Here is a 24,328-nt window from a genome sequence, read left to right as displayed (position 1 = left end):
AATGCCGACATGATCGGACATCGAATCATTTTCAATATCAATCTGAATGACCAATGGTAAATCGATCGGTTGGACTGTCAACGATCATACCACCGAGCCAGCTCTGCACCTCCGTAGCGCCGGAAGTTCTCGACCAGGATCATTTTGCATCTGGGCCTGTCGTTCGAGGGGGATACAACACTAAGAGAATGGACGGCGCGTTGAAACGAGTCTGCAGGCGGTGGTTGGTCCTGCTGTTGTTGATGGGCAGGGAGAGGCCCGTTCCGAGCAGCAGTTGGTAGCCTTGGTAGCCTCTAAGAGGAGCCCCCGCACCGCTAAAGCGTGCTCCATTGTGATCACACGCATGTGGCAGACTAGTCTAGTATAGTCGGAGTATATCTTCAGCAAGCATACCTCACATATACCTACCTACTTTTGATTATGATTATGTCAATCAATGAATGTCGAGACAGACAGTTACGGCGTCCTGGAACTCTACCGAGCACGGAGTTACTGGTCATCTGTATAATACGGAGAACTGTCTAGTCTGTAACGTAGCCGAGAGACTAAACGGAGCCCCGTCAGCCACGGCGCTTCTGAACCCCTCGTCGTTTGAGAATGACAGACTACGTATCAGCATTGTCTGAGGTATGCGGAGATATTCTTTAGCTGTTGAAACAATCACTACCAAACACCACGTGAGATCTACTCCGTGCTGCAGTACTTTTTTTATCAAGTAGAACGAACTGGAAAAACACTCATCGATGAGTACGGAGTACTCCTGGCATCTCCATTGCTGAGAGAGTACTTTGTTTCAACACTGTCGGTCCTCCGCACGGTTACAAGTTCTCTCTTTGTTTATTTTACAAAGTGAAACGGTTAAACCACTGCTTTTCAGCCAGTAATTGCTTAATGCCAGGCTAGTTAGATAGCAAGCGTTTCCCTAGTATAGCGTCCTAGGACAAGAATTTAAGCATAATCTGCAACAAGAGTCCTCGTGAATTCGACGTCAAATCTCGTTGGCAGAGATGTCCAGGCATAACTACCCTATCCCCTTTGATTTCTTTTTGTTTAAGATGCTAATCAGCAAAACATGGCATTCAAAGACATGAACCTGTTGGGTATCCTCAATTGGCTGTAGACCAGCCGTTATGCTGAAGGATTGCGTCTAGGCCTCCTGCCTCCTACGGCGTCTCGTCTGACCCGCTTTGCTGGAACACTCTTTTCCTCTTCCTTCATAGCATGCCCTTGCTGACCTGCTCCTTTCGCTCCTCCCACACATTCTTGCCCGAACACGAGCACACCATCTTCTCATTGTCCCACACACCGGCGCTGCGGGCGATAACCCCGACAATCGTGTCCGGGTCATCCTTGCGGAACGGGCCTTCCTTGTTCTTCGACACGACCATGCTGCGTCCGATCATCTCCCACACCGCGACGGGCTGGTCGAGGAAGACGTTCCCCTTGCCCTTCTTGTCGACGTCCACCGTCCCAAACACGCCTCGTGGCTCCTCCCGACCCAAGACTTTGGTCTTCAGCGCCTCCCAGATGCCACCGGTCGAGCTAGCGCCCTCCGAGATATCTCCGGTCTCTCGCACGGTGGCCCAATAGCGTCCTGGAGAGAGCCCATTGATCGTAAGATCCACAAGCGTCATGTTGGAAGAAACTTGGACCATGCGAGCCAGGCCGCGAATCTTGTTGGGAACGGTTTCCGAATGCGTTTCTAGAATGCATACGGCAGCACCTGTTGACTGTCATTAGCAGAGAAAATAGGCCAAGCAAGTAGTTACCGTGACTCACTGTTTGAAGTGCCACTCCCCCGAAGAATTGCATCTCGCCCCGTTCCTTGAATCGCGGCTACGATGGAGCTAGGAGCTGCGGTCCCCTCGACAAGCACGAGCTGGTCCTTGAGTCTTGCTTCAACTTTGTTGATTCCTAGCCTGGAGTCAATCTACGAGTCTCATAGTAAATCGCTACAACAATTACCTTTAAGTTTATAGATAGACTCCGATATGTCCTTGACGCAGTCCTCGCAGGTCATGGGGACCGCGAAAGTCGTCTGTTCTGATGTTAGTAATGATGCGGGGATACCTGCGGGAGAGGAACTTGACCTGAAAGGGCTCTATCATGGCGGCGGATCTCCAGTGCTGGGATATACTATAGAAAGTTATGTATTCAATCTATAATATACTATCGAACTTGTGAATGAAAGGCAGAAAGGATGGTTTGAGTCTGTAAGAAACATGCCATGTTCTTCCCAGAGGTGGGGTTGCTTTGAAATCGGAGGATGCCTCGGGCATGCCATCTTCCGAGCTAACTAGCTGCCTGCATCTTCTTATTTATTTCATCTTCCCGATAGCGTCATCCAAACAATAGATCCGGCAGCTGTCACTGCACTCTTCTCATCACATCGAACACTGAGGATAGTCCATTGACAAAAAAGATGTCTGCCCCAGTCAAGTCCCGATGGGCAGAGCCTGACCCAGAAGAAGAGGCAGCCATTGCGCAGCGAAAACGCGAAAAGGAGGAAAGGAAACGCGCCAAGGCCGAGAAACAGCGCAAGCTCGAAGAAGCGCAAGCGCAGCGAGTATCAGCAGCAGGCATCAGCACGGCCAATGGTGATGCGGAGAGGCCAACGAAACGTCGTCGTCTCTCCGATGAATCACGCACGCCTGCTGAAGCTGAGTCCAAGCGTGCGGCTCTGCTGCGTTTTCCGGCACCCGAATTGGGACCGTGTCGGCACGTCGACAACTACGAACGGCTGAACCACATCGAGGAGGGCTCGTACGGGCTGGTTTCGAGGGCCAAGGATGTGGTGACGGGCGAGATTGTCGCGTTGAAGAAACTCAAGATCGAGAATTCGCCTGACGGGTTCCCCGTGACGGGCTTGCGAGAGATCCAAACCCTCCAGCAAGCGAGGCATCCGAACATCGTCAACCTGCGAGAAGTCGTGATGGGAAACAACATGGACGAGTAAGCCCCCTGATACCCTGTTTCTCACCCCGTACCCCGACCCCCCCTGAAAAGCTTCGGATGCAGAAGATCATTAACCATCCTGGCCCGGGGCGCATTTTTGCACCTGCACCCCGCCGGCGTAACCTCTCTATAGTGTCTATCTGGTCATGGACTTCCTCGAGCACGACTTGAAAACGCTACTGGAAGATATGCGCGAGCCGTTCCTTCCGTCGGAGATCAAGACCCTGCTGTTGCAGATCCTGTCCGCGACGGAGTTCCTGCATTCGCACTGGATCCTGCACCGCGATCTGAAGACCTCGAACCTGCTGATGAACAACCGCGGCGAGATCAAGATCGCGGATTTCGGCATGGCGAGGTTCTACGGCGACCCGCCGCCGAAGCTGACGCAGCTCGTCGTGACGCTGTGGTACCGGTCGCCGGAGCTGCTGCTCGGCGCGGAAAAGTATGGGCCGGAAATCGATATCTGGAGTATTGGGTGTATCTTTGGCGAGCTCCTCACCAATGAGCCGTTGTTCCAGGGGAAGAATGAAGTTGATCAGCTGTCGAAGGTAGTCACCACCATCCATATCTGAAAGCATGAATTAATTACTGACTGATTTTTATCAGATATTCGCCCTCACCGGCCCCCCAACACAACAAACATGGCCATCCTTCCGCTCCCTCCCCAACGCTAAATCCCTGCGTCTCCCACCCAGCACCTCATCAACACCCTCCTCCGGCCCACCGCTACTCCCCCGCTCCAAGTTCCCGTACCTCACCAACGCCGGCCTGGCGCTCCTCTCCTCGCTGTTGGCACTGAACCCCGCCTCCCGCCCCACGGCCGCTGAGTGTCTTCGACACCCTTACTTCCGCGAAGACCCGCGGCCAAAGGCGAAGGAGATGTTCCCTACGTTTCCCTCCAAAGCGGGCATGGAGCGACGTCGGCGGAGAGCGACACCGGAAGCGCCCAAACATGGCGGGGAGGCGCCGCGGCTGGATTTTGCGGGCGTCTTCGGTGGTGGTGGTCCTGGTGGGGAGAGTGGAGAGGCTGGGGCAGGGTTCACGCTGAGATTGGGTTGATCACGACGTTTCTCTCTGTCACGGCATTCGATAAAAGTAGGAAAAGGATAGAATTTGAAAATTGGTCGTTTTGGATGGGTTGTGTGTATGTATATATATGTTTTTTTAATGTCCTCTGAGGACCTACGGAAGATACCACAGTCAACATAAAAGGATTAAGGGTTTTGGTTGATTAGAGAGTAGACGTACTGTACGGAGTACTTTTTGACGCGCTAATACTGTATAATATTTAAATACCTACCTAGACTTGGCTGATGATAAAGAATAACATTTCCAGCGAGTGTGACTGTACTGCACTGCTCGTTCAGGCAGCGCGGAAGCATCATAATTGTTTCAATCACTTCACACAGAACCGTGCAGGAGATGTTGTTCCTACTTTTGAACACGTCCCTCTTGAATCTATTATATCCGCGGAAAGGAGCACATAGCTGGCTCCTCGATGCTGACAAATAGTCCGTCTTATCGCCAGGCTACTTAGCTAGCAGAAATCTTTCGGAGCTGTGATTGAAGTCGTCTCATAAGACGGAAGCTTGTGCGCGTGACTTGGCGAGTTCGAAATATTCAACGGAGAAGCCGCTAGCATGGCTGTCCTATGGCCAGTAAGATGGACACTTCGAGTACCATCGTAACCCAAGCCTGGATCTGTCATCGGACATGAACCTTCATCAGTCACGGAGATTTCTCGCGAGATTTGAGCCAGCTCTGCGGATATATCTAGCAGTCTCGATGATGAATCCACAGGCAAGGTGAAGGTGAGAAGGCCATCCCCGCTTGAGCCACGGGTCTCGACCTCCGTTGAGGATCCTGAGGAGTCTTGGATAGTGTCCTCTATTCGAAGACGATTTATATGTAACAAATTCCCTGCAGGGGGTGTGTCTCTGATGGTTGACGTTTTTCTGATATGATTGTTCACCCATATAGTTTCTTCTGCTTGATGAACACGGCCGATGGTGGTTTGGCTCTGATTCTGACACGGCTTCTTCAGGTAAAGGGACTTGGACTGGCAAATCCCGTCTTGCGCTGGCAAACGGGGACTGAAAAGCATAGCAGAAGGATAGGACTTGAGCGTACATGGACTGCTGCTATCCTGGGGCGAGATATGGGATATCCGTCCCAGATTGCAGCTGGTACGGTGCATATCGAAGCCAAAGTCAGGGTCCTCTTGCGTTGAAGTCTCCGACACTGAAGCTGGGAAGGTCTCTGCCCTAGTCGAAAGATCAGGTTTCGCGGGACGTGAACCGGACAGACAGCGTTCGAGGTTGACAGGCGGATTGCGAATTCCAGCTGTCACTGCCATTAAGTCTGGTCTGGCTTTGCGCAGAGAACCGGTCGGAAGTATCTGGCCCGTTTGAGCCAGTTTTCGATGACTAGCAGTCTGAGAAGATCGCATTTTCGTCGTCCATGACTTGGAAGCTGCCAGGGGATTGTGCCTGGGATCTCTCGGGTTGAATACGGGATAATGGATACTTTCCTCGCAGGTAGGCAACGCGGATGGTAAATCTGGAATGCTGCAAAAGTACCCTATTAGGAAAATAGTAACCAAGAATCTGATCGCGGGTTTTCGTTACTCTTTCTTTTTCTTGGGCAAATGGAAGATTCTCGATAAGCTGTATCGACCAAGACTGCCTGCTGGAGCTTGGGCCTGAAAACCAGCATGTCCAGCATCGCCGTTGTACTTTCTGAAAATGTATGCCATTGTTAGATAGGGAAGAATATGGCTCAGTAGTGAATGAATTCAACAGAAGACTTCATATCCACGGTAGTGGAGGCTGGAGGCATCTCATGAGCGTTGGACGAACGAATGAGGAAGAAACATTGGTGCCTGGTGAGCACTGCAAGGAAGAGAACAATCACGAGAAGATTGCAACTGCGTCAAGCAGCTCAGGTCTTGTCTGATGGAAGTGGCACAGCTTTAGTTGTGTGAAGGTTGAATCTAGGCAAGAGCTATGGAGTGACGAATGATTCTGCATGTTGAGTAGGTGACACCTGGAAGGACAAGTACAGAAAATAAAGTCTATTGTCATCTTAAACTGGATTATGCTACCTTTCTTTCACGGGATCTTTGTTGTGGGATGAGTGACGGTTTCCAGCGACTGTCTGCAGTACTCGAGCGTTGAATTGAAAGATGTCAACATGCGCGCGCGAGGCCCACTTCATCTCCGCGACAGCAGCTCGCCGAGCTCCAACTCCAGCAACTCGTCCCAAGTCTCCAAGACTCCTCTCCATCACTTAATACACGCTTTACTTAGTCGACAGATTCCTGATAGCCAATTCAGATTGAGATTATTATTATTGTTACCGCATTCTGCGAACTGACCCCGGCGCAGCCTGCTCAGAAATGGCGGCTGGCAAAGAAGCCGTGTCCTTTGATGCGATAATCCAAGCCGGTAAGTGCTCTACATCCCCGCATTCAAATATTATGACTCTTCTAATTATTTCCTTGTCGGATAGATCGCCAGAAGAGAAAGAATGAGGCTCTTGCCAATGAGATTCTCGTCAAGAACCGAAGAGCCAGCGCTCCTGGGTCTGGTGTCGGAAACCGAAAACAGGCTGCTGCCCCTGGAAGCCTTGCGAGCAGGATTGGCGTGGCCAAGCCAGCCGCCAAGGTAAGCATCTTGTGGCTTGATCTCTCTGTCTTGAGACGGAAAACTCATTGTCTTCTACCCCAGCGCTCCGCATCAACCTCGTTAAAATCCAAATCCACCGCTTCAGCGCGATCATCGCGCACTACTGAGAACACGCGCCGCGCACGTGAGGAGCGCCTGCTGGCGGTGATGGACTCGGATAATGGACAAGCTACAATTCGTGATAAGGACGTCGGTATTACCATCAAGGGGACAGGCTCGGGGCCTTTCGTTGTTTTAGGGAGCAACTTTGCGCCGGGAACTACCGCTGCCGACATTCAGTCCGCTCTGGAACCCTTTGCTGGGGAGATAATAAGCTGTCGGATTACTTCGCAGTATCCTACTGTTACGGCCGAAATAGCATGTGCAGACAGACGGGGCGCAGAGAACGTTGTTGCCAACTTTCACAACCAAAAGGTACGTTGCTCGATCTCTTAACCATATATGTTAGGCAATGTATGGCTAACATGGTACAGGCGGATGGTCGAATTCTTTCAATGCGCTTGAAAAATTCCACCTTCGCATCGACATCCACTTTCAATCCTCCCACAGGTCCTCGCGCTCTGTCGAATCAGGCCTCTCAGAATTCATACGATGGATTACGGGAACAAGCAGATCGCGAGCGCAGGGAGAATCGCAGAGCGGATCCTCAGATCCAGGATGGCACTTGTGGGTTCGATGAGCCAAATGGCCAGTCCCGCAATGGCAGAGGCAATGCACGATTCGCTCGGAGAGAGAACGGTCCGAGTCGAAACGGTCAGCAGGAAAGGGGTCTTTACAGCGACGAGATGATGGTTGATGCTCCTGCGCAGGGCTCCCGCAGAGGTCGAGGCTTCCGATAGGCCGGTCGCAGATAACTTGACGTATTTCTACGAGTATATCTCTGTTGGCACGTCGGCATATCCACAGTTGCTTTCCCTGCTTTCCACCTCGTTGTGTATCATCACGTAATACAGAGTACAATTGTTGGGAAGGATAGACTGGCTAAGGTAGGTACTAGGGTTGGGAAAAGAGATGAAATGTCATGGCACAATTGTTATTGCTTGACTTGCACGGAACTGCTGAATCATCCTGGTACGGTGATATGTGTTGTACTGGCTTGAGAAATTCCTTCAGGATTGAATACCTCATGCTGCTATGATATGATATCACGTGAACCGATGCGGAGGATGCGGAGCGGAGCTTGCTGCGGAGAATTTGTATCATTATTCGTCTGTACAGTAGATCAGTCATTTAACGGAAGCTATTATTATTTCGCCTTTCTTAATTGTGCAGTATTCTTTTTTACTCGGAAGCTCATGCTAATACATACACGCTGATTGATCTCTCTTCCTCTTCTGCACCAAACTTACAATCGCGCAAACGCAACGCAATTGTCCAGCTTTTACAACTACCTACCTACCTAGCTCCCAGCCCGCAATTAAGGGCGCAAGAGGGAAGAAGCGAAGATGAACCATGGCGCGAAACGGATGGTGATACAACTAGCCAAGAATTATTCCCATCGGTCTCCTCGAATACCGCAATCTTGCTTACGGCGATGCGTGTCGACATTGGAAAAGAGAGAATGGTCCACGCCGCTTGCGAAGACGTTAGCTGAGGCAATCAAGGTCTGTCTGCCGTCTATCGATCACGAGAGTTGCTGCAGGTTACATATTCAGTTACTGACTGATTACTTGCAGACAACCGGCCCCATCTCCATCGCCGCATACATGCGACAAGTCCTCACCAACCCCGATGGCGGCTACTACACGACCAGCTGCGGCGACGGCACGACGGAGGTCTTCGGCAAGAAAGGCGACTTCGTCACCTCGCCGGAGATCTCGCAGGTGTTTGGCGAGCTCATCGGCATCTGGACGGTGGCGGAGTGGATGGCGCAGGGCCGGCCGAGCAGTGGGGTGGAGTTGATTGAGGTTGGGCCCGGGAAGGGGACGTTGATGGATGATATGTTACGTGTAAGTGGGCTGCAGAGGAAAAGAGTGTTGCTGTTGCTGCTGGCGGCGCTTGTCGTCGTCATGGCTATGGTGTACGGATTTGCCAACCTGGAATTTATTTCATTACAGACATTTCGAAAATTCAAGAGTTTCGCCTCCAGCATCGACGCCGTCTACCTCGTTGAAGCCAGTGCCTCGCTCCGAGAAATACAGAAGCAGCTCTTATGCGGTGCAGACGCGACTCTGGAAGAGACAGACATCGGACACAAGAGCGTCAGCAAGCATCTTGGTGTGCCGATAATATGGGTGGAAGATATCCGACTGTTACCTTATAGTAAGTTTCTGAACTGAATACCCTGGCTCAGCTGGTATCTGCATGCTAATTGTATTTGTATAGACGACAAAACCCCGTTTATATTCGCTCACGAATTCTTCGATGCCCTGCCCATCCATGCCTTCCAATCCGTCGCTCCCTCACCAGCATCCTCCAACTCCAGTCCCCAAGAAATCATGACCCCAACCCGGCCTATGGCCTTACATCAACCGCCGAAGAAGCAATATTCCGACACGCCGCAATGGCGGGAACTGATGGTCTCGCTGAACCCCAAAGCGGTCGTCGAGAACAAAAAGGACGAGCCGGAATTTCAGCTCTCTCTCGCCAAGGCATCTACGCCGTCGTCCCTCGTCATCCCAGAGATATCGCCGCGGTACAAGGCACTCAAGTCGCAGCCTGGATCGATCATAGAAATCAGTCCCGAGAGTCGTATCTATGTTGCTGATTTCGCTCGGAGGATTGGAGGGTTCTCTCCTAGTACGAGCGCCAGCACGAGCACGAGCACGGGCATGAGGGCAGGTGGTGTCTCAGCAAAGCCTGTCTCGCCAGCAGCAACCAGCTCGTCCGTTTCTACAAGAAAAACCAAGCCCTCCGGCGCAGCCCTAATCCTAGACTACGGCCCCTCCTCCACCATCCCCGTCAACTCATTGCGCGGAATCCGGCACCACACCAAGGTCTCCCCATTCGCATTCCCAGGACAAGTCGACGTAAGCGCAGACGTGGACTTCACCGCTCTCGCGGAGGCCGCCATCGAAGCGAGCGAAGGTGTAGAAGTCCACGGACCGGTTGAACAAGCCGATTTCCTGCGCGCGATGGGTATTGCGGAGCGAGCGGAGCAGCTGCTGAAGGAGGCTAAAGATGAAGAGAAGCGCCAGACGCTGGAAAGTGGCTGGAAGAGGCTTGTTGATAGGGGGCCTAATGGGATGGGGAAGATATATAAGGCCCTGGCGATTATCCCTGAGAATGGGGGGAGGAGGAGGCCGGTAGGGTTTGGGGGGAGTGTTGAAGGATGACTAATCAATCATGATCATTGACTGCCATTGTATGCGTCGGAATAGAAAAAGATCCATTAGAAAATAAAATTGTATAATAGTGTACAGTACAGTACTACATACATGCATACATATCATACAATCAGCTCTGTTTGATATTTTCAATGGGTATCTATCATATGATTCGTATCTGATGTCGCATCTTCAAAATTCCCCATTTCCGCCCAACAAGAGAGAAAGCATGAAACAGACGTAAATCATAAGATAAGGATATTGCATGTGCAGGAAGAGCCATATGTTCTGACAGTTGAAAACTTTCGCGGCTGGTCGTTATGGTGTGGTATGGTATGATATGGTATGTACGATATCTCATCAAGTCATGTCGTGATCCATCCGGAATGGCAGCGAGTTCCCTTCATTGAGCCGTTCGAAGGGAATATTCTTCTTCGATCGGGTTTATCAAGCGGAAAAGCCGAAAAAAATCAGGCGTCCGCTGGCGTGGGAGCGTATCGTATATACGTAACGTATATCTCATCACGTAAAAAATACACTTACCCGGCGCTGCTGAAGCCAGATGCCATCCGATCGAAAAAGTTGCCGTCAATACTCCTGCCATATATCCTCGACATACCCCTCCGTCAACCGGCTATCCTTGCCGTACTTCTCCTGCCACCGGACGAACCCGCCATCGAGGACGAAGACCTCCTGCTTCTTGCTCTCTTCCGCGCCGAGCATGCGCTCGCGCTCGCGCGCATATCGCAGGGCTGCCGACGGACCCCGCTGCTGGCTCAGGGCGCAGTGGAAGACCACCTTCTCTTTGTCCTTGAGCGTGCGCACCAGTTCCGGCATGCGGTGGTCGAGCGTGGAGCTGGGGACCCATGTGGAGGAGTGGATGTGGCCGCCGACGTGGTCTACACAATCATATTAGAGACAAGTCATAGGAAGGAGGTCTGCTAGAGGCTTCTTACCCGAATCTCGGACGTCGATGATGGCCAGCTTGTTGGGCGCACTGGACGACAGCAGCAGCGAGGACAGGACGTCTCGACTCATGCGGGGAAGGGTTGCGATGGTGATGGAGGACATGACGATCAATTGCTCTGTAAGAAAGGATACTATATACAATTCAATTGAAAACAATTTTCCACATCCGACTTTTGTATCTCCGGAATCGAAAGTAGCTTCAGATGTGCGCTTGTTGAAAATTGGAATTGTGAAAAGTGTTTGCAAACAATAATCATGGAACCAGCCCACTCCCGCTACCACTACCCCAACTCTCACGTGACGCAAAGATTTCCGCCGAAGCTTTCCCGACAGGAATTCGTCGAAACTCCGCAACTCATCCACCATTTTCGACGACGTCTCTACACCTGCCGTCTCAATCAGACGGGAATCTCTATCAGATGACTTAAAACAAACATATCCTACTTATTTGCAACCAATTGAGCTTCTGTCAGTCCGCGATGGCGGCGCGCGCCCTGGTTCGGTGTCTCCGGTCGACACCGTCCTCGCTGTTCACTCGGCCCTCTACTATTACTACTACTCGTGTTTCTGTTCCTCAACTACAACTATCGAGTCCCATCCGTGGACAGGTTTTCCGTCTTCAGTCGGTCCAATACTCTTCGTCTCCGCAGGTCGACTCGAACCCTGCCGACTCTGCGAGTGAGAAGCCTGCAGAGGCAGAGACATCACCATCTCCTAGCGAACAGACTTCTTCCGACAACACATCGTCTCCTAGTCAGCAGACGTCTAGCGAACTGACGTCCTCCAACACACCAACGAACAATGAAACTGCCGCCAAGTCAAACGCCAGCCTAGCCGACTTCGACGAAATCTTCAACAAGCTCGAGATCGGCAACCGCGACGCCGCCGACACGACACAATCCATGAAAGAGTCCAGCACCAGCATAGACATGCCCCAGCGACGGCCCTACGATCCCAGCTCCCTCTCCCGCGCCGTCGCCCAGTCCGCAGAAACAGACAACTACCGCTCATCTTTACGACGCGTCGAGCTGAAACTCGGCCCGGAGCTCGGCCGGCAGGTATACGTCGAGCCGGAGAAGGGCGTCGATCTGCCGGCGGCGCTGCGCTTCCTCCAGATCAACTGCGCGGTGAATCGCGTGCGCGCCCAGGCGAATTTCCAGCGGTTTCACGTCCGGAGGGGCCAGCGGAAGAAGGATCTGCGGATGGAAAGGTGGAGGAAGTTGTTTAAGTTCTCGTTTGTTAAGACTGTGGCCAAGATTCAGCGAATGAGGGCGCAGGGGTGGTAGCAGGAAGTCAGCCAGGAAATCAGACTGGAGGTCATACTGGAAGAGGAGTCTGGACTTTATTTATCTGAACTAGGAGATAGAGTCTGATCTATGATGCTCGTCTTGTGTCATGTATAATAATATGATATACATTTCCTCATGCATTATTAGAATGAATTGGATTGAATTGGATTGTTTTTCTTGCCCTTTCTTATCATGTCTACCCGTGTCTATCTAGATGCCTGGGCCTTCTTCTATTCTCATATGCGAGATGAAAAAAAAAAGAATACACAGAGAGAGAGAGAGAATTTATATCGAGTGCAAGTTTCTCTTGTCCATCTGTTGCAGATTCGGGGGGGGGGGGGGGGGAAGGTGCCATTGACATCCAGCTTCTCAAGAAGGTGAATCTGAACTAGGTAGGTAGTCCGCCAACACGGTTATCACATCCATCACATCCATCACAGACAGAACAGACAGAACAGAACAGAACAAAGCCCATCACATTCCATTCTATTACCATATATACAACTAAACAAGCATATATGTATGTATCTTGACACCAACCAACCAACCAATCAACAAATCAATCCTTCTTCCCATACCCTCCAAATCCATATCCCCCCCCACCACCGTTCCCATTACCATTGCTACCTCCCAAAGTATTGGCCTGTACAAACCCCCCGTAACCGTTCATCCTCCCTCCATTCCCGTACGTGACGCCGCTGGTGCTTCCGCGACGAGTGCGGCTGGGACGGCCGAGGATGCCGTCTCCTTTCCATCCGCTGCTAACACCGCCACGGCGTATGTGCCTCTCCCAGTATGATGCTGCGAGAGCGCCGAGGCCAGCGGCTGTGATGAAGAATATCACTTTGGAGAACAACCCCCCAGATGAAGAAGAACAGGTGAATAATGATGACGATGAGGAAGAAGAGGAAGAGGAGGAGGTCGTCCAGCCGAGGCTATCCGCGCCAGTGACCCAGCTTACTCGAAATCGGAGCGTCAGTGGCTCGCCGCGAATGACTTTCGATCCGTGGCCTGCTGTCCATGGATTTCGGGCGTTTTCGATCAGGGCGGCGTCCTCATCCTCCGCCTTCTTGCTGCTGCTGTCTTGACTGTGGAGTTCCGGCACAGAATACGCCGTTCCCGCAACGACGTAGCCCGGCGTGGTGTTTGCTTTTTTCGACTTCTTCCGCGGAGACTCCACCGAGCTGATCTGGTGCATGATGACGTTCATATCCGTCCAGATGTGCAGGTGACTCAGCTGGAGGGTGCCCTGCAGCGCGATGGTCAGGGGAGTGTAAGGCGGACCACTGCCACCACCATCACTGTTGACGTCGATAATATCGAATTCATCTCTTGCTGAACTGCTAGCATCATGTTTCCCCTCCGCTGGTGTCAGCGGACCCGTAGGCACGCGACATGCCAACGGCACATCCGAATGCACGTAGTACTCGAACAGGTGGTAGAGGGTATCCGGCAGGGCGTCGATGGTGCAGGTGATGGTCTCGGAGATGCCGTAGCGGAAGGCCAGCGGGAGGGAGGTCTCGTTGCAGGTTGGGAAAGGGATGTATTGGAGTCTGCCGAGGTTGTCTTCGATCTGAAGATCGGTCAGCGAGGAAGATATACAATAAGAATGAGATTGGATGGAAGCTGGTGTTGTTGCATACGTGTTCACCTGAATCTCTATCAAACAAATAAACCAGTTAGTGTCATGAAATACAGTAGTCGAGATACGCGAACAAAATCGATGATCTCCGCTCGAAAAGCATCAAGCAGTTCAGGGCAGAAGAGATGATAGTTCACTCACATCGTCCGATTCAAACAACTCACAGGCACCGGCTGCCCGTACAGATATCCACCCTCATCGCTCTTCCCCGCTGCCAAATGGCCGAGCAACAATAATAAATAGGACCAGGAAGATAAAGAAGAAAGGAAAGTCATCTTTTGACGTTGTTGGGCGGCAGCATTCTTTCTGGAAATTCCGCCTGGAGACTCGACAATGAAACAATGAAACAATCTTGCAGTACTCCGTACTCCGTACTCCGTACAGATTACAATGCCTAGGTATTTTTGTTCTGCGGAGAAATTTAGTGCAATTTGCGGCCCCGGACAACTGGCGACCCCTGATCCACTCTGGTCGACCAATGAGATGCACCTTCTAGTGTGCCACTCGAATTCAATATATTCGAGCATTTAAATTCAATAAAAACAACAATGATAATGATATGACATCAGACTACAGCGTTGATAATAAGGCCAAGGGCATGCTTAACGATCAGCTTTGTGCCATGTCTGACTATAGACAACGTGAAAACGTTCCAATACGCCTGGTTAAACATTTCTTGCTATTATAACACTACTATCGACATTAAACGAACAACTGCAGATTCCTCATGGGTTTTGCACTGATGTATTCTACGCCAGGTTGGCCTTCTTCTTGAACGCCGCGATAAGCCCGCTGGTCGACGCATCGTGGTCGCCGCCAGCACCCGGCGTCTCCAGCTCTTTCTGGATCTTCTTGGCCAGGACCTTGCCCAGCTCCACTCCCCACTGGTCGAACGAGTTGATGTTCCACACGGCTCCCTCGGTGAAAGTCAGGTGCTCATAGAAGGCAATGAGCGCTCCCAACGTCGCGGGGGTGATCTTCTGCGCCAGGATCGAGGTGGTCGGCCGGTTTCCAAGGAACGTCTTGTGGGGAACCAGCTCGTCCGGCGCTCCCTCAGCCTTGACTTGCTCCGGAGTCTTACCGATCATCAAGGCCTCCGACTGGGCCAGGAAGTTGGACGCCAGCATGCGCTGGTGCCGGCCACCATCCACCGGGTTGTGGGATTCGGCAGCCAGGATGAAGTCGCTAGGAATCAGCTTCGTCCCCTGGTGAAGTAGCTGGAAGAAACTGTGCTGCGCGTTGGTGGCCGGCTCACCGAACAAGATCGGGCCAGTCGTGTACTTGACATAATCGCCGGACCGGGTGATCGCCTTGCCGTTGCTCTCCATGGACAGCTGCTGGAGGTAAGCCGGGAAGCGGTGCAGGTACTGGTCAAAGGGCACCACCAAGTGAGTCTGCGCTCCGAAGAAGTCGCTGTACCAGACACTCAGCAGACCAGCAATGACGGGAATATTCTGTTCCAGAGGAGCCTCGCGGAAGTGCTTGTCCATGGCGTGCGCTCCGGCGAGGAACTGGTGGAAATTGTCGTAGCCGATGTACAGGGCAACGGAGAGACCGATGGCGCTCCACACCGAGTAGCGGCCACCGACCCAGGATTCGAACTCAAACATGTTCTTCTTGTCGATTCCAAACTTGGTGACCTCGGCCTCGTTGGTCGACAGAGCAACAAAGTGCTTTGCAATATGCGCCTCGTCCTTGGCCGCGTCCAAGAACCACCTCTTGGCGGTGTTGGCATTCGTGATGGTCTCGGCGGTGGTGAAGGTCTTGGATGCGATCAGGAAGAGGGTGGTCTCTGGGTCGGATTCCTTCAGGGCCTCGGCGATGTGGGTGCCGTCAATGTTGGAGACGAAGTGCACGGTCAGGTTCCGATCCGCGTACGCCTTCAGGGCTTCCGTGACCATCACAGGGCCACTAAATCAATTAGCTCTCTTCGTCCGAGATGAATTGACGAATTGATGAATTGACATCAACTTACAGGTCTGAGCCACCAATACCGATATTGATAATCGTCTTTATCCGCTTGCCGGTGTAGCCCTTCCACTCGCCGCTCCTCACCTGCTCCGAGAACTCCTTCATGTGCTCGAGAACCGTGTTGACGCCCTCCATGACGCTCTTGCCATCGACCTGCATGGGTTCATTGCTCACATTTCGCAGAGCAACGTGGTAGACAGCACGGTTCTCGGTGAAGTTGATGTGCTCGCCCCGGAACATAGCATCGCGCAGCTCTTCCACATTGGCCTCCTTGGCCAGTTTAATCAGGAGGGCCAGCGTCTCATCTGTGATAAAGTTCTTCGAGAAGTCGAAGAGGATTTCCGTGTTGTCGACCGGATTGGCAAAGGTGCGGCTGAGCTTCTCGAAGCGCTTGGGGTCCTTGGCGAACAACTCTTTCAGGACAATGTTGCGGCCCACAGTGTTGTGGTGCTCCTGGAGAGCCTTCCATGCGTCGAGGTCGGTCGCCTGCTTGAATCCGGGCATTGTGGTGGTAGAGATGGAAGAATGAATTCCTTAGAACAGCAGTTGCGTCAGTGCGGGGCAGATGTAAAAGTAACTGTTAAGTGAACAGCGGAGTGATCAATTTGGATACAGATGTAATTCCTTACCAGAGAAGAGTATTTGATGATCTGTCTCCGATCAGATCGGGATGGAGGAGAAGAGAAGGAAGGAAGGAGGTATGTCGTATTGCATGTCGTCAGGGCTCCCCAAACACAAAACACGCCGAGGGGCAGGCGTGGGGCAGCGGTTATTGGCGCCGGAGCACAGTCGTCCAACTTACCCATCGTGACTAAGCCTGCGAGTCTGAAGCATCAGCAAGAAGTTTCCCAGTAGTTTCCGCCCATTGCCGTCCGTTCTCACTGGTCTGGATCAAAGAGGTCCTTCCGAGATTGCTGCTTGCTGCTCCACATGCTGGAGCTGTTGGTCATTGTCGAATCAGCACGGAGTTTCTCCGATAGCCTCATGTCTGTCATCTATCCTATTTCATGGATTGTATTTATTTGTCTATTTAGCCGGTTAATTCTTTTTAGCCGCATTTGCAACCTTTTTTTTTTGGTTGAGCAGTCTATGATCTGCCGCATTAAACTCGTTGACAAAGCATGCACAGTAGGTAATAATCAACAGCGTTTTCTTAGATGCTATTTCCCTATCCCTACTAGGCAGCTTAACGCGTTAGTAAAAAGGGCAAACATGTCTGTTGTAAATCAATTACACTCCTTGAAGGCATCCTACCTACATCTTCTTGAGTATATACTCCTACTTTCCTACGAGTTTGAGTACGGGTTAGATTTATTTTAGCCCCGGTCACGTCCGGTGCACTCTGACAAGGATCAAACGCTTCCGGGACTGTAACTGTCTCACATGACACGACTGCGATCATTCCCAGAGCAATACCCTTACAGAACCTAGTGCCATACCTGCTACCTAAGTAGTACTGGTTGCAGCACTTTGATACATGGCAGATTCTGCTTCATCCGGCCAAATCGTCAGTTCCTGTGGCCAGTGAAGGGACTCTTCGATGTTCCCTTGCTTAGAGCCAATTCAAATCCCATCAAATATATCGTCTAGACTCCATCATCTTCCCAAATCCAGAGCCACGAGAGATTCCTCGGACTAGAGTCATCCATAGTATGTGGTGCAACCAGGACCTCGTTGATGTACCAGTGACAAAGCCATCACACGTCTCGTCATGGTGTACATCGACAACTTTGATGAGCATTTTGCCCTCTCCACCTCTCTGACTGTCTCTTTTTCAACTCCAGAACTGGTGCAGGTCCCTGTAGAGGAGATTTCAGGCATATCATCGATCACAACGAACATTTTATACCACATTTTATCACTAGGTTCGTCATCTGCAGGAGGAGGGATAGTTTGGACCGAAAGTGTTCCCTGCGATGCTGGCATTGGGTAGAAGAACGTATCTAAATCGAGGCTCTCTCACAGCTGACCATCCATGTCTGTGGTAGTTACGAGTTGATTTAGGGGTCCAGATAGCCTTGAACACGCCGAACAAGAAATCCTCAAAGGTTATTATCCGATTGATAAGCCACTTCTTTTCTGGGCTTTCGATATCCTGTGGGTGGTCGACTCTGATGCATGCTTCCCAGCTGCGTTGCTGGAGGACGTGCTGTAGACATAGTAACCCTGTGACTTTGAAGGTCTTCCATTTGGCCAGAATGCAGAAAAGTGAAATATAACGGAGTCACCGCTGATGGAATTTCCACAGGGGAAGGAGAGCCACTGTTGGGCTTCTTGACCACCGATGTATTCACATGGGTGGCAAAGCTGTAAATCAAACACGATCCATCGATACCACTAATCGTCGATCGATACACCAAGCATACTGATGTGAGAGCATTTTCAGCATTGTATTCTCAGGCAAATGGAGTCTAGTCGTACAGAAGAAGATGCATAGAGGAAGATATATTCTGTACTGTAGATATACTTGTCAGTTGCCAAGCATGCACGGACCACTTCCATTCTGGGACAGCATTAAATCCACTCCAACGCAGATCAGGTCAATCATCATCATCTGCTCGCACAGCTCCTCACCCCACCCCGTCTTCGAGAAACCTGCATCGTGGTGGTTGGTAATCGGACTGTGTATTCGGAAAGGATTTGGAATCCCCATTCTTGTGCGACAGCTCTACTGATCCTATTGAGCTGGCTGCATAGCTAGCCGGCTATCTCATTTTTCTACTATTCTCCGCGCAGATCGAACTCTGCCTGGCAAGCTCTTATATCGAGTCTGTGACTATGTACAATCCTTACCAACGTGAGTGATGGCTTCTCTTGTCTTCTGGGATTTTTGTCACTGACTTATTCTAGCCCCTCATCTCTATGGCCGTCCGGAATATGGCGGCTTCCCAGGCGCGCCTCCGGGCATGGGTGAGTATATATCTTCTACCTACCTACCTTTATCATGTCTAACTTTTCTCTAGGTCCCCCGCCTGGCATGTCTGCCCCTGGCATGGCTGCACCTGGAACTGCCCCTCCTCCAGGCATGCAACAGGCGAATGCGCAGCAGCCTGGTCGTCCCGCCGGCTTTCCTCCCAACTTCCAACCGCCTCCGAACATGCCGAATATAAACTTCAACGCACCTGTCATCCGACTAGGCACGTCTGGTCCGTCCAAGTCTGCCATGTCTGAGGGTAAGGAGCGAGAGACCTCTGGCCGACGCGCGGGCCTAGGAGCCGGCACGGAGTCGCAACGTCAGACCCGGGATGCGATGATGCAACTGACACCGCCGACCAAGGACGAAATTCTGAGAACCATCTTCGTGGGCGGTATCACCGAAGGCACTGGCGGCGACGAAGGGGTGGAGAGGATACTGCGTTCTGCAGGGAGTCTGAAGCGCTGGATTCGCGCCACCGATGCAGATGATAAACCCTGCAAGTTTGGCTTTGCAGAGTACGAAGATCCCGAAAGTCTCAGGACGGCGGTCGAAGTGCTCAAGGATGTGGAAGTACCGGTGAAGCGACAGATGCCGTCTGAAGGCGACAAGGAGGGCGACAAGGAGGAAGTAGAGACGAGCAAGCTATTGGTCGTCGTTGACGAGAGTTCTCTCAAATATCTTGAACAATACAAAGCTACAAAGGGCGATCAGGACGAGGCTGAACATCAATCCCGAGTCGAGACTGCCCGCAAAAACCTTGCTTCCGTTCTTCATGACCTAGCTCATCCCACCGTTCCCACTCAAAAGGAAGACGCTTCCGCCGTTGATCGTGAGGGCGATACGGCGATGCAGGATGCTGACGGCAAAAAAGAAGGCGAGCCTGCGGAAATTGTTACAATACCAATCACAGCCGAGGATGAACTCGCAGATATCCCTCCTGAGATGCGGGAAAGTGTTGCGAAGGAAATTGCAGCCTTCCGCGAGCGAAGTAACCGCCGGGATATTGAGCGTATGAAGAGAGAGGAGGAGATAGAAAACATGGAAAGAGCAAGGAATAATGCGTCGGGTTCGCGCATCAACCGACTGGCGTCACCACCGCCCACGGCACCTAGCGGTCCTGCCGCAGGAGCCAACGGCGTCCCTCTTGGACCTCGCGCGGGGGCCAAGGGATTTGGCGTGCAAATTCCCAAGGACTACCAGAAGGGGGTTTCTTTTGTTAACGGAAATGGTATCACCATTGACCGGGAAGACGAGGACACCGATGCCAGTGACGAAGAACTTGAACGGCGGCGACAAGAAAAGAGGAAAGCGGAATTGGAGAAGCAATATTTGGACCAGGAGCGCAGATGGTTGAACCGCGAACGGAGCCGGACGGCCGCTTTGGAACGAGAGAAGATTCGCGACAAAGAGGAAGAACTGAAAGCGGAGGAGGCAAGGGAGGCGATGGCTAAACGTCTGCGGGAATGGAACGACGATGTCGAGGCCAGTCGCAAGGTGGAAGAATACTATGCGGATCGCGGCGCCTGGATTCGGAGTCGGGCAGCCTTCCGAAGTCGGGAAATCAAAATGGATGAAGCTGATCGTGCAGCGGAGGAGCGTGAAAAGGCTCGATCCGCGCAGCAACGAGAGCAGGCCCGCGGGATGGCGGACGACTTCCTGGCTCGGCAGGCTGAGGAGCTCGAATCGCGGGCGCAGCAGGCGCCCCGAGAACCGCAGCGTTTCAAGCTGTCGCTGGGAGCGGCCGCGCAGCAGAAGGCCCAGGCTGCTGCGACCACCCGCGCCCGTCGCTCCATGGCCGAAGTCGAAGGATTGCTGGAAGACGAGGAGGAAACAGAGACCACGACCAAGCGCACTCTTGTCCCGATCAAATTCGATTCTGCGGCCGAAGCGTCTGGGCTGTCGGACGAGGAGCGGGCTCAGGCGGCGCGACAGTTGGCTGCGGAGATTCCGACAGACAAGGAAGGCCTGTGGAAATGGGACGTCAAATGGGAATTTGTGGACGAGTCGGTGCTGGGGGAGCAGCTCAAGCCATTTGTCGAGAAGAAGATCATGGAGTATCTGGGTGTGCAGGAGCAGATGCTGGTGGACGTGGTGGAGGAGCATGTTCGGAATCATGGCCATCCTCAAGAGCTGGTGGAGCAGTTGGAGGAGGTGAGTTCGATCTTCAACGTCATCCTCATTATTATATTCTTATTACTGATTAATATGATGACAGGCTCTCGACGAAGAGGCAGAAGTGCTGGTGAAGAAACTCTGGCGGATGATCATCTTCTTCTCCGAAAGCGAAAAGAGAGGTCTTTCTGCATGAGTATCCTTCTACGGTTTATGTAGGGATAGGAGCGACGCGACGACGCTGGGTCTGTGGTCTGTGGTCTGTGGTCTTTCCTCTAATAATTTCAAGGCATTCCTGGGTTTTATCATGCATCATCTCTACATGTATGTACAGTACAGTGCGACAGTACAATCGAAGTCTTCTTATTCAATTCAACTTGCTGATTGTCCTGAGAACATCTACCTTCTTGTCCATTTGGCAGAAGCTATTCCGTAGGTGGTTTGTTGGGCAGAGAAATGATAATTAGGTATACAAAGCGCAGCTACCTAGGTCGGTCAGTGCCAGCACTAGATCTTGTTACAAAGGAGTTAGATTTCTCTTAATATTTTTACTAATGCCAGACATTCAATGTTGTTATTGACCCAGTTCCAATACCCTATTGTATAAAATAAAATAAAATATCTAAAGGGGTAGAGCAGACCAGAGGTACACCAATTTCCTTTCCCTTCCCTTGCTACCAGTCTATCAATATCAAATAACGCCCGACCAAGCAACCCATTTTTGACACAGACACACTATTATTTTTGTCTAATCCACAAAAATCCTGCAATGGCATATGCCCCTGGACACGCACGCACCCCATCCTCCAATCTGATCTAATCTCTGAAACAAACTCTGTAAAGTAATTCTGTCCAGACTCTATCTATCTGACAGCATTCGATACCATCCAGTCTAGAGTTTGCAGCCCGAGCAGGCATCATTCTCAAAGCTAGAGCCAAGGGAGGCTATGCATTGAACGTCTGCGAAGAAGTCTGTGATACGAGAAGGGGAACAAAAAAGAATTAGTCTTAGTCTTCGAATCGCGAAGATATATGTACATGTATTTATTGGGGAATACTCACCAAGACCCCTCAAAAGCGCAGCTTTCCCGCAGGAAGTCGTATCGCTGGCGACGGCGAAAACGCACTCTATTGTAGTCATTTAGGTCAGCAAATTATTTTTTTTCCCCCCCGAAGTATATATTTGCGTGAGGTTGTTGACTCACTCAAAACATTACACCCCGCAGCCAGGAGATTCTCCAGGTCATTCTGAGCAGCGGTGATTTCGGCCTCTGTGGCGTTGAGTGCGTAGGCAGCGGTGAGGAAGACAGGGAGGGTCAGGAAGAGACGCATTGTGAAATGATTGTTAGATGGGATTTCTCTCGAAAAAAAAAAGACAAAAAAGAAGTAAAGATTGATTGGTTGGAAAGAAAGATAGAGAGAGAGAGTCGAGAGTATTGGATAATGTTCTTTTTTTTTTGGCTTTTCTTGTGTTCTTCGACTGTTATTGTTGTTTTTTGTTTTGTTTCTTTTCGTTGTCCTGTGATCGATGAGAGAGAGACATTTCGACAGGAAAAGATGAACTCTTATATAGATAATCTTCTCCCAGGCTGGATGGACATCCTCACTATGTACAGTACATACAGAGTTGGTTCTTGGATAACAAGATGGATAGTACGGAGTACTCCGTATAGCTAGCTGAATACATGGACTGTACCGGAGCCTGGGGGACGATAATTTCCTTAACGGGAAAAAATCACCAACAGACCAACAAACCCCTTTTCGTTTCATTTGTAGAAACATAGACACATAGAAAAAAAAAGGATTTTTGTTGCAGATTTCGATCTCGAGATCTTTACAGATAAGGCCTTCTTGCTTACTTACCTGGGATGTAACGTGGCGTGGCCCCAGACCAACGTTAGGATCCTTAGTCCTAAGGTGTCTGAGCCTCTGAGTCTGAGGTTCTCTCACCAACATATTGGTCTAAGTAGTAAGTACCTAGTGAGCGGCAAACCGGTACCTCCCCAAACAAGAAACCCCTTAAAATAATTGGGGGCGTTTACTGCAGACTTCAAGTAGTTTCCTAATATAGACATGTTCTGAATTTGTTACTGTCTGTCTGCTTTCAGTTACTACCAGCTAAATTGAACAAAAAGGCGAAACAAGCAGAAACGAAAGAAAAAAAGGAAAAAAGAAAGAAATACCAGGGCGATAGGTAGAATAAGAATTTAAGGAAAAGAATTATGTACAGTACATACATAGGCACTAATAGTTAAAGACAGACGCACTAATGATCCCAGTACATTGCTTACCTACATACAGTAATCTACCTAGGTACCTGGTAGGTACTGTACCTGTACCTAACCCAACCTAGCAATAACACATGTATTCCAATTTTAGACAGCCCTGTCGAGGACCCACCGGGAATTTGACATGGTGAGGCGTGGCATGGAAAGGCCAGCCCCTTCTGCACTTGCAACAATCTTGCATGCATCAGCTTCTATGTACTCCGTAGAAGGCATGGAGTGGCCCTGTTACAGTTCTTGGGAACTAACTTTCACCATTTCGGCACAGCAGGGCTGGGCCCAGGGACGTGCTGACTCATTCATTCCATACCAACGGTTATCAAGGTTTATTTTATGATCATTTTTTTTAAAACTAGGGCAAACGTCCATATTATGGGAATGGTCGTCTATGGTTATCTAACGGTTAGCCACGTGAAACGTTAGATTTGCGAGAAACGACAATAACATTGGATTTGGGACAGATGGTTCTTCTAAAAACCACAGCTCAAATTTAGTTATAGATCCTTTATAAAGATCGTCTGGTGGTTAAATTGAAAAGTAATATTGTAAGTGTTTTCAGAATAAAGTCATGTATTTTGAATCTATCCTCGGGCGGGAGAAGCAAAGAAGTTACCTAGGTATGTATCTAGTTGTTAGTAAGTTGTCAGTAAGAGGAAGTAGTCAGTTTTCTAAAATAGTTGCTTTATAAATGTCAGTTTCCCATCTAGGGTTTGATAAGAAGATATGAAGAGATTTGATTTGAGAATGACGTTAGATTTTTACCCACTTAGGTAATTAATTGTCCACTGTATAAACGGTTTGTACTGCAGAAATCCCGCTTGTTATGCAAGGTTCCCAATGACTATCCACAATTCCAGCAGTTCCTGCAGTAGTTTCGAGCGCATCTTGCCTATGGTCGGAATGGGCGCCCAGAGCTGTTTTAACTTACATACCTAGGTAGGTATTCGTAGACTCATTTTTTAGCTGCTCCCATCGGGCCACCTTGTTCGATTAGGTAACTATTCCAAAATTATGTACATTACGGACATGGGTTGATGTCAAGATTGTCAATCATAAGATATATATACATCTTGACAATAAACCTGGCCAATTTCATGACTCTTCCACAGTCTAAGTGCTTGAATATGTCAGCTTCTACTAGGAATAAAGTGATCTCGCCGTGGAGCATACAGCTATCCGGACCAGCAAAAGGGAAGGAATCATATCGACCTCTCAGGTTTGGGGCCGATTATCGGC

The 24,328-nt window shown here is 50.6% G+C and overlaps 11 protein-coding genes across 11 annotated transcripts; 5 read left to right on the top strand and 6 right to left on the bottom strand.

Annotated features, from left to right (window-relative positions):
- Positions 1 to 1,214: 1,214 nt before the first annotated feature.
- On the bottom strand, positions 1,215 to 2,108 carry VTN77DRAFT_3577 (uncharacterized protein; the record flags this gene model as incomplete). The annotated part of the gene is made up of 4 exons (XM_069419540.1): positions 1,215 to 1,723; positions 1,780 to 1,914; positions 1,966 to 2,038; positions 2,091 to 2,108. The coding sequence occupies 4 exons, from the start codon at positions 2,106 to 2,108 to the stop codon at positions 1,215 to 1,217; spliced, it is 735 nt and encodes a 244-aa protein (XP_069278368.1).
- Positions 2,109 to 2,422: 314 nt separating this feature from the next.
- On the top strand, positions 2,423 to 4,014 carry VTN77DRAFT_3576 (uncharacterized protein; the record flags this gene model as incomplete). The annotated part of the gene is made up of 3 exons (XM_069419539.1): positions 2,423 to 2,952; positions 3,089 to 3,503; positions 3,562 to 4,014. The coding sequence occupies 3 exons, from the start codon at positions 2,423 to 2,425 to the stop codon at positions 4,012 to 4,014; spliced, it is 1,398 nt and encodes a 465-aa protein (XP_069278367.1).
- A 478-nt stretch (positions 4,015 to 4,492) lies between these two features.
- On the bottom strand, positions 4,493 to 5,710 carry VTN77DRAFT_3575 (uncharacterized protein; the record flags this gene model as incomplete). Its single annotated transcript, XM_069419538.1, has 2 exons — positions 4,493 to 5,522; positions 5,583 to 5,710. The coding sequence occupies 2 exons, from the start codon at positions 5,708 to 5,710 to the stop codon at positions 4,493 to 4,495; spliced, it is 1,158 nt and encodes a 385-aa protein (XP_069278366.1).
- A 642-nt stretch (positions 5,711 to 6,352) lies between these two features.
- On the top strand, positions 6,353 to 7,480 carry VTN77DRAFT_3574 (uncharacterized protein; the record flags this gene model as incomplete). Its single annotated transcript, XM_069419537.1, has 4 exons — positions 6,353 to 6,401; positions 6,466 to 6,620; positions 6,684 to 7,055; positions 7,115 to 7,480. The coding sequence occupies 4 exons, from the start codon at positions 6,353 to 6,355 to the stop codon at positions 7,478 to 7,480; spliced, it is 942 nt and encodes a 313-aa protein (XP_069278365.1).
- Positions 7,481 to 8,086: 606 nt separating this feature from the next.
- Positions 8,087 to 9,916, top strand: VTN77DRAFT_3573 (uncharacterized protein; the record flags this gene model as incomplete). The annotated part of the gene is made up of 4 exons (XM_069419536.1): positions 8,087 to 8,245; positions 8,318 to 8,590; positions 8,699 to 8,903; positions 8,967 to 9,916. The coding sequence occupies 4 exons, from the start codon at positions 8,087 to 8,089 to the stop codon at positions 9,914 to 9,916; spliced, it is 1,587 nt and encodes a 528-aa protein (XP_069278364.1).
- A 579-nt stretch (positions 9,917 to 10,495) lies between these two features.
- Positions 10,496 to 10,978, bottom strand: VTN77DRAFT_3572 (uncharacterized protein; the record flags this gene model as incomplete). Its single annotated transcript, XM_069419535.1, has 2 exons — positions 10,496 to 10,806; positions 10,864 to 10,978. 2 exons carry the CDS (start codon positions 10,976 to 10,978, stop codon positions 10,496 to 10,498), a joined length of 426 nt encoding a protein of 141 aa, XP_069278363.1.
- A 377-nt stretch (positions 10,979 to 11,355) lies between these two features.
- Positions 11,356 to 12,162, top strand: VTN77DRAFT_3571 (mitochondrial 37S ribosomal protein bS21m; the record flags this gene model as incomplete). The annotated part of the gene is made up of 1 exon (XM_069419534.1): positions 11,356 to 12,162. The coding sequence occupies one exon, from the start codon at positions 11,356 to 11,358 to the stop codon at positions 12,160 to 12,162; it is 807 nt and encodes a 268-aa protein (XP_069278362.1).
- Positions 12,163 to 12,724: 562 nt separating this feature from the next.
- VTN77DRAFT_3570 (uncharacterized protein) lies at positions 12,725 to 14,082 on the bottom strand (the record flags this gene model as incomplete). Its single annotated transcript, XM_069419533.1, has 3 exons — positions 12,725 to 13,738; positions 13,809 to 13,824; positions 13,949 to 14,082. The coding sequence occupies 3 exons, from the start codon at positions 14,080 to 14,082 to the stop codon at positions 12,725 to 12,727; spliced, it is 1,164 nt and encodes a 387-aa protein (XP_069278361.1).
- A 474-nt stretch (positions 14,083 to 14,556) lies between these two features.
- Positions 14,557 to 16,282, bottom strand: VTN77DRAFT_3569 (uncharacterized protein; the record flags this gene model as incomplete). Its single annotated transcript, XM_069419531.1, has 2 exons — positions 14,557 to 15,718; positions 15,783 to 16,282. 2 exons carry the CDS (start codon positions 16,280 to 16,282, stop codon positions 14,557 to 14,559), a joined length of 1,662 nt encoding a protein of 553 aa, XP_069278360.1.
- A 2,274-nt stretch (positions 16,283 to 18,556) lies between these two features.
- VTN77DRAFT_3568 (uncharacterized protein) lies at positions 18,557 to 21,003 on the top strand (the record flags this gene model as incomplete). Its single annotated transcript, XM_069419530.1, has 4 exons — positions 18,557 to 18,575; positions 18,629 to 18,688; positions 18,742 to 20,846; positions 20,911 to 21,003. 4 exons carry the CDS (start codon positions 18,557 to 18,559, stop codon positions 21,001 to 21,003), a joined length of 2,277 nt encoding a protein of 758 aa, XP_069278359.1.
- A 696-nt stretch (positions 21,004 to 21,699) lies between these two features.
- On the bottom strand, positions 21,700 to 22,139 carry VTN77DRAFT_3567 (uncharacterized protein; the record flags this gene model as incomplete). Its single annotated transcript, XM_069419529.1, has 3 exons — positions 21,700 to 21,779; positions 21,870 to 21,935; positions 22,013 to 22,139. The coding sequence occupies 3 exons, from the start codon at positions 22,137 to 22,139 to the stop codon at positions 21,700 to 21,702; spliced, it is 273 nt and encodes a 90-aa protein (XP_069278358.1).
- Positions 22,140 to 24,328: the final 2,189 nt, after the last annotated feature.

Source organism: Rasamsonia byssochlamydoides (genome assembly GCF_041956645.1).
Source record: "Rasamsonia byssochlamydoides strain NRRL 3658 unplaced genomic scaffold VTN77scaffold_25, whole genome shotgun sequence".
NCBI classification, from domain to species: domain Eukaryota; kingdom Fungi; phylum Ascomycota; class Eurotiomycetes; order Eurotiales; family Trichocomaceae; genus Rasamsonia; species Rasamsonia byssochlamydoides.
Note: the sequence above shows the minus strand (reverse complement) of the source record. Positions and strands in the feature narration are given on the sequence as shown.